The following is an 8,563-nucleotide window of genomic DNA, read 5'->3' on the forward strand; positions in this document are numbered from 1 at the left end:
TCACATATACATTTCTACAAGCTCTACTACTAAAAAAATTTCCACCTACATAGGAACCTACATAGTTATCCCGTGCAGACCAGCCTGGGTACAGCTGCATATGAAGCTGTCGTTCCTTTCTTGCTAGTTCATAGTATTTCGCTTGTTCTTCTCTGGATAACGCATGCCACTGAGGTGAAGAAAAGAGAAAAAGACAAAATAAAAAGCACAAGTGTTTTTTTTTAAGCACGTTAACAGCAGCGTCTATTATTTATATATAAATACAGCGAGAGTTGATTTTCATTAAAAAAGAGATAAAAACAGATGATCTGGCATGCTGCCATTCATATTTTATTTATAACTCCAGATTATAACTCCAGTAAACTCAACTGAGTCACAACTTATAATTTACGTTCACTCAACCCCTTTGTGTCCTGATGAGAGAGGAGAATTAAGAGAACTAAACAAAAACAAAAGAGCAAGGGAGAGGGTCCAGGAGCTGAACCACTTGTCGTGAGCCAGATCTCAGTTACAGATTTACAGAAGGTCTCCCCCTCCTTTCCCCACTGGCACCCCCTCTCCTCTCCTGGCTCTCACAGGTGCTGATACTGGTACTGTACTTCCCAAAGGCTTTTTCCTTCCCCATTTACTTTTCTGCCTGTTTCTAGGACAAAATAAGAACTTTGAGATTTTTCCATCCCCAGGTGATGGAAACAACATTGAAATAACACTGCTATTAACTCCCCCCCTTCGTCGTGAATGACCCCACTAGCAAAAAGTGTCTGCAGAAACAAAAACCAAAAGAAGGTCTTTGGTTTAGTTACTTCCCTATCTATTACCAAAAGAACAGCAAAACATGGTGATTCAGAAGGTTGCAACTCCCTTTCTCTGCAAGCAGCGTGAATCCTACCAAGTTTCAGTCCCTGTGTGGGCTTCTCCCTTATTACCTACCCTTCGACCAAGGATTTGGTTGATGGCTGCGCTCTCTTTCAATGTGCATTCTGCTACAACTTTTGCTCTCATTTCCTTCATATACAACATAAATGCATTAAGAGGTTTCTTTATGTGTGGCTTCTTTTTCTCTTCTTCTTTTTTGGAGTCCTGATGTTTTCTGAAGGGTAGAGATACAACAGACATAAACCTCACAGTGAGAACTCTTGTGAATTTATTAAATTAATCCCCTCAATCCCTCTAGCATTAATCCTCAGAAATTAGTCTCTAAAAAGAGGACCAGAAGGTTCTTTAGGGCCTTTACCCTGGCTGCTGTATGAGAACAGTTTTAAGAGCATTATAAGAAAACCTATTTCATATTTACACAATATCACCAAGTACCCTCTCAGCTCCTAGAAGAACCTCAGAAGGACATGGGCACTCAGGAAAATGGGTTCATGGGGAGGGCTTGTGAGCATGATGGTAGAGGAAATAATTACACCCCATCATCACTGGGAACTGAAATGCTATCCTTCTGCTTCACCTGTGAAACGAAAGGCAAGAAGCACCAGAAGCACTAGGGGCAGAGGTAGACCAGGGCTCTCCTCGGTTCAAACCTGAACTTGATACCAGCTCTCTTTGCAGCTTTGAACAAGCCATTTATGCTCTGATTTATTGTCTCCTGTTGCGCATCCGGTATCTCATGGCTTCAAACCAGGCACTGAGTAATAGGGAAACTGGTCAAGAAGCTTGAATATTGATCAAGAAAATTCCACTTCCTTGTTAAAATGGGTGAAATTAATAACTACTTGTCTATGTCACAGAATGACTCTGAAAGACTGTTACCATTATTTTGACACGCTTTGGTAGTTAAAACATGTTCAAATCAATTAGAACAGAAGAGAAAAAGAAATTCAACAAATATTTTACAGCAAAAACATTCCTACAAATCCAAGCCTTTCTGAAAGCCACACATGCACAGGTGATGCTTTGGGTGTTCTAAAATAAGACACGGGAAGCAACAACTTACGAGCTGTGGAGTGAGCCAACGTCGCTCTGGGAAGATTCCTGTTTGACTGTTGGTGTGACTATGGCCGGATGAGGGATTCCAGTTGTATGTAAACTATGGTGTGGCGGGACCATGTGTGGAGGAAACCTAGAGGAGAGAAAGCTGTGTAAATCGTCAGAATAAAAATGAATGAATGGGGAGGGATGTGTACACACATTTAAAAAAAAAAAAAGGCATATAACAAGCACATGACAGCTAGACAAAGCATATGAAAGCTGGCAGCATTAATTAGCAATAAATTAAACATAATGACTCTTCTAATGTCATTAAAGCCAATCTTCCCCTTCATTATCATTACTGACATGAGACATCATGATTTTTAACATCTTTAACAAAAGGCAAATTCAACTGGATGAACTTGGATGAAAGTGGAATTTCAGCTACCTGCAAGAAAATCCACCAGTCCATTTCTTTGCTAAGAAATTACCTGTGGCAACCGAGGAATCAATTTTTATAGTTCTGAATCATGTTGTGAATTTAGGATGACATCTTTTGCTGCATATCGACAGCAAAATAAAATATTAATGCCAACACAATCTAGATGCATTTTTGATAATCCTTATAGATGCCTCATTAGCTACATTTTGTTGATGGAGCAAAGGAAAATATTTATTTGTGTCTAATAAATTTCTGAGCCACATTGCTTTAACAGGAGGTGGGAAGATTGTGGAATTAAGTCAGTTTTGGCCTAGGTAACCTAGGAAGGCTTAAATTCATGCAAAATAACAGTCTAGCCTTTCTAAAGAGAAAACATGTTGTCAGCTTTATGGTTTATGGTCATATACATGGACAGGCCCCAGTCCTGCAACTGGATTCAGAGGGATATGCAACCCTTCTGCATGAATCTAATTGCTTGGTCAGGGCCACAGCACGAACATGGCACAATCATTCAGACTCTTTACTTTTTAACCAAAATGAAGAAACTTCTCAAAAGCAAGATTGACTTCTTATCATTATTTCTCAACAGTCTCAAAAAGATTTTGCAGTGAATAAGGAAAGCACACTATGACTGCGTGCCCTTCCCTTAGAAAACCCCCACTGAAGTCAACAGGTTTCCAGGGAATGGGATCTGGCCTAAAATTTTGGCTCAGAAATAATTTCCCCCAAAATTCCAAAGCTAAAGTGATCTAGCAAACGACAAGGTTTTTTATCATTGCAAATCCCTACTCTCATCCCAGATTTTGAACCATCTTGGTCTAAATAAAATACCCCAAGACTATGGAACACACAACGGGATAAAGAATTATTTCTTCTATCATCAATACACAATGACTTTTTCTATCAAACAGGACTTAAAATGGGGTGATATACCATGGATAAATAGACTGTGTACGAGTATCAGAAATATAATGGGATTTCTTTATTTTTCCCCTCTTATAAATTCACTACTGATCTTAAACCCTGCCCCCCCCAACTGCCTAGACATTCCCTACATTCACAAGATGATACAGTAGTACTTTCATGAACAAGAGGTACTGTCCACTATGAGCTCTGAGGATCTTTGTCTGTCAGCTGGTAGTACTCAGGATCATTATACAGAAGTATTTTGTCTTTGAAGACAGTGGTGGGAAGAGCAGGGACTGACAGGGAGAATGTGAAATTGTTCAAACTGCGCGAATTGCAGTTCCTCACAAACAAAGGCATGGAGGGAAGGAAAGGAGAAGGGTGTAATGGCAAGGGAAGAGGAAAACAGGCAGCAAAATGGCCATTTCTACCTCTGCTAAAGACTCACGGACACAAATCTCCAAGTGGATTGTCAAAATGCCTTCCCCACTCTCTGACAAAAGTAGTTGAGAGAGAAATGCACGTTTGGGGAAATGCTTTGGTGCACGGTAGGTCAGGAGAGAAGACAATGGCGAGGCTGCAAGGAGACCGACGTCCTGGTCCCACTTCTGCCACAGAATTGCCTCACCATCAGCAAGACACAAACTGGGCCTTTGTATCATTTTTTTTTGTTCTCCCTTTCTTTATTTTTGTGTGTATGTATTTTGATTGGACATACTTAAAGTTTGTTCACACAGTGCCTGGGGCCTTCAGCCATAGTACAATGCAAACAATAAAAACTGACAGTAAGAGCTTTTTTTAAAAAAATAACTTACGAACATGGGCGAAAATAAAACCCATGGCAAAATCCTGACTTCACTGAAAGTGGTATAAGCATAGTGATAAAAAGTTGACACACATCCTATCAAATGACTGTCTGTCCTAGGCAAGACTCAGCGTTCAAGAGAGGACTATGCTGCTGGGGCTAGCTAGGGTTCAAACTGGAACAAGAGCCAGTGACAACGGGACAATGAAGGATGAAGATGGAGATGAAAAGCCTACCTTCAGGGAGCAGGCTGGAAGAGCTGTGCTTGTTTGACATGAGGACACAGTGGGAAGGGCAGTGGGCATACACCAGCAAGGAAGAAGATCTGAGCTGAGTGCAGTGGTAGCACAAGGACAGAAGGGTATGAGAGTGGACTTGAATAAGATTAGACTCATCACTGGAGAAGGGCTCCCAAATATCACAAAAGACTAATTACAGCTGGAGTTAATGGGGACAAAAGATGGTGCTTGTTAAGCTTCTGAAGAGGATCCCATGATGTGGCCATGATAACTGGGTCATGGACTTGCTTCTCAAATGAGTATCTGGTCAAAAATTAAAACACACTGCAAAATGAACTCTGCCTACGTGGTGGATTGTTGTACGGTCAGGATGTTCAAAGGAAACAAATTCAACAAAAGATAGGGGGTTATTTTATTTGTTTATTTTTGATGAAGATTTAAGTACCTCCAGCTAATAAAAAATTGAGGAGGGTGAAGAAAATCTGCAAAAAATGTAACTTCCCCCTAATAATGGGAAAAATGTTTTCCCAATTACCATTTAGGAGAAAGAAAGTATTTGCACATCGGAGAGTAACCAGATGGGGAGGAAAGGCAGCGGAGGAGGAAAAGCCTACGTACGCATGTTGTGTGAAAGTCTGGAGGATGGCAAGGACTTCAGCTGGGCTGAAATTTTAAGCACTGGGCTCTAAACTTCAGACACACGGCAGCCTTAATCAACAAGGCATCTGCAGCTCAGTAGTTATTTTCGGGGTGGCAGTCTCCCCAAGGAAGTTGTGTGTTCATTGCTAATGACCCTTCATTATTTCACACTGAATCTCTCTCTCCAAGACACAAGGCTGCCTATTAGACTTACACACCCCTTCCTATGTTTGGGGCTATAAAAACACACTCCAGAACCCAAAGTTGCTCTCACAATCCCATGGACTTCAGTGGACTGGGTGAGAGTTCAGCCCAAAGTCTGAGTGCCTACTTATTTCCATGTAGACATCCACCCCCATGGCAATACGAGTGGGGGAAGAGTGTTAATTTTTAAGTTCCTGGCTACACACCAACTTCAGTAATTACATTCAGCAAAAGTGAATTTCCCCTGAAATTTCAATTACAGAAGGTATTTTCCACTGCCACCACCTAACTGCTGTGCAGTGTTTGTCTGGCGTAACTCTGCTAAATTATTTCCTGATTTCCTCTCACAGCAGTTGTTTTTTCATAGTGGGTCCACTGTTTGCCCATCAGTCAGTTAACCCTGTCTCAATTTACATTAAGGGCATATTATAGAGGGGTAATGAAGGATCAAGAGATGTTATAAGCATGTTGCATGCATACAAAGTGAGTGGGGCAATACTACAAGCAGAGAAAAGAGTTGTAAATGGTTAAAACAACCTGAAGACACTACCTTAATAGTCTAAACCATTTATGAAAATCACTATTAGTCACCCATTAACCTTTTATAAACTATTCATAAGCACACTCTAACTAATGAACTGTAATTACTAAGCTAAGGGAATATTCAGGGTTGGGGAGCATTATATGCTCCAAAGGTCTATACCATAATGCAGGCAAAGACAGGAACTACTTTAAATGTGGATGGAGGGGTGAGATTGGGGTCTGCCCTGGCTTCAACGTTTGGGCAGTGTCAACACAGCAACCCCAAGGCTTGTACCAGGGCACTGCAGGGCTGTTGCCAGGAGGCCAGCCATGAATGGCATGTCTACAGGCAAGCGTGGGCATCCCCAGGCATGCCAGCCCCATCTCCCAACTGTGTTGGCTACTCAGGGCAAGGGCTGTCCCACAGCTGAGCTCAGGTGTTCTAGCTGATACGGCAGGCATGAGAAAACATGCGTTGAACCACATATCAGAGCACGGTCTGCCCAGAGGGTGTTCCCATGTATGGGAAACCAGGAGAGAAGTTTCTGGGCTGAAACAAAGGATAAACATCTTAAATCTATTCATCACTCTGCGTGTGTGCCTGAGCATGTGTGCGCGTACAGGCTTATGTCAGAGACAAAAAGAAAGGCTGTGTGCGTATATGCACACCCCTCACCTTCGCCTAAGACATCCCCGTGTGTTTTTTTCTCCAGACAAGTATTCCATGAATTGCAATAAACACCCTAAAAATTCTAAGCAGCTCATTATACACCACTGTCTCCTTTTATGGCTCCAAGCCAGAATATAATGATGAGTCTTAACTTGTTAAGGACAACTAATTTTTTGTTCCTGGCTGTCTCAGGGGCTTCTCTCTTACTCACTCTCACTTTACTTCACTGTTGACATGTTTCTGTTAACTGGATGTCATCTGCCTGCCTTGATTTTATGCACAAGCAGTGGGATGCATTTTTCTGTGCAACAATTCTGCTTTGAGTTGCATTAGATTTGTCATTATTCTCTCATTTTCCCCTTGCACTTGTAACATTTCATCTATTCCTGCCTTATTTTTTGAGCCACGGTGCACCCACATTATGGTTTATACATGATCTTGCTCCCTTTGAAGCCGGCAGATTTCAGAGCCAGCCCTCGTCAGGAGAAGTGCCTGCTACCAATTTAGCAGGCTGAGGGCCCCGAGCTCCAACAACTCAATCTAAAGGGGGTCACAGGGTGGCACAAGCGAGTGTCAGCAAGTGCTGTTTAATTGCCAATCTAGGCTTCTCCATGGTGTTTAAAGTATAATGACCCATCACTTAATTCTGAGAAGTCCTGGCCCTGCTGCTGAATGGAATGAATATCAAAGGATGTGCTAGAACAGGGCAAGGAGCCTACATTTCCTATAACTGCCATAAGTATAATAGACCTCTACTTCTGTCGTCCCATTACCACAATAATGTATTTAATTTGCTGTGTACTCTTTTTAACTAGATACCTTTCATAAAGCCTATCTTGGGAATATAGCCTCACCCCTCCCACATCTCCCCCCTCCCTCAAATGACTAGCCTCTCTAATAATAATTAAACTAAATCAAGCTCTACTTTGCCTCACACCATGCCTGCAAGTCTTTTATAGATATTAAAAAAGATTAAATGGAGGGAGGGAACCATTGTTTAAATTTGCAGCTCTCCCCAATCCAGGATTTTTTCTCCCCTGTGCTGGGTCTATTAATTTTTTTTTTAAAGTTGATTTTCCAGTTGTCTCTCTATTTGCTGGAGCAACATGGGCAAATTTTAATTTTTTGCTTTTACTCTACTTATCTAAAGCACACAACACACTATTTTCTTACCCATTCATTCACGAGCTCTAGTTACAGGTTTCTATTTCTCAATGAGGTGTGTTTTTCCCCCCAGCCCCCCCCCATCTTTTCCTCCTTAAATCCTCTATACACCAACCTTCACATATTAAACTGCAGAGATGGAGAGGAAGGGACAGAGCAAGGAAGAGATGTGGAACCTTGCTATGTAATGCATGCTAATTTAATTATGTGCCATCATCAAAATGGATTAGCTGTTTCAGCCCATCAGGAAAGTCTAAACCTCCACCGATTTAATTAACCAGACTGAAAATCAGATGAACAGAAAATAAAACTATCATTAGGAGCAATTAGTGATTACTTAAACATAGTGCTGCCAACCAGTTTGTAAATAAAACTAGCAGCCCCTGGAAAATTAGATGGAATTAATTGGAGGTAGGGAGGGGGAGAAATATATACTTCTAAAGCTTTAGAGGGTCAGGCAGGCCCTTTTATGTTGACTATCAGTGTTTGGAGCTTTGGTAGGGGAAAACATAGTGCAATAACCTTCCTCCCAACTCTGCTTGAAGAGCAGCCCTCCTCCCTCCCGAGACTCCCCTCTCGCACACAGAGCGCTGCTCTGGGTGATAGCCGCCGAGAAAGCAAAAGGTATCACGACTTCTCCTCCCTGCTCTTTCAACATCACATTCTCCCAGCTTTTTCATTTAGTTTGGCTTATAAAGATGACTTCCCACTCCTCCACCTCTCCCTCAAAAACAAATTCTTAAAGCCCAATGACAGCACTAGGACACCCTCTTCTCCTCAAATGGGAAGGTACCCCTCGTCCTCTCCTCCTCTGCCCCACCGAAAAACTAAGGATGACTATTTAACTGAAGTGCTTTCAGAAATACGCTTCCTAGATGAAATGCCCTCCTCTAGAGAGGGCGGCAGGAGGAGTTACATTTGCTCTCAATTCAGGACCTCAGCATTTGAACTCACCTTGACATGGAAGCATTGACGGTCAGAGCTGTTGGGTAAGGGTGGCGGAAACCCCCTGTCGTGATTGGGTATACTGGCTGACCTTGCCTGGCAAAAAAGAAGGG

General features: G+C 42.0%; 1 protein-coding gene across 1 annotated transcript in view; it reads right to left on the reverse strand.

Annotated features, from left to right (window-relative positions):
* TCF7L2 (transcription factor 7-like 2 (T-cell specific, HMG-box)) overlaps nucleotides 1-8,563 on the reverse strand; it is a 116,953-nt gene that overhangs the window by 13,683 nt on the left and 94,707 nt on the right. The window contains exons 4-7 of the mRNA XM_009326050.1: nucleotides 8,460-8,546; nucleotides 1,940-2,080; nucleotides 931-1,090; nucleotides 62-169 (exon numbers count right to left, since the gene is read on the reverse strand). Of these exons, the coding sequence (XP_009324325.1) occupies nucleotides 62-169; nucleotides 931-1,090; nucleotides 1,940-2,080; nucleotides 8,460-8,546 (496 nt within the window). The remainder of the gene's footprint in view (nucleotides 1-61; nucleotides 170-930; nucleotides 1,091-1,939; nucleotides 2,081-8,459; nucleotides 8,547-8,563) is intronic.

The sequence above is a fragment of the Pygoscelis adeliae genome, unplaced genomic scaffold (genome assembly GCF_000699105.1).
Source record: "Pygoscelis adeliae isolate BGI_AS28 unplaced genomic scaffold, ASM69910v1 Scaffold4, whole genome shotgun sequence".
Lineage (NCBI taxonomy): Eukaryota > Metazoa > Chordata > Aves > Sphenisciformes > Spheniscidae > Pygoscelis > Pygoscelis adeliae.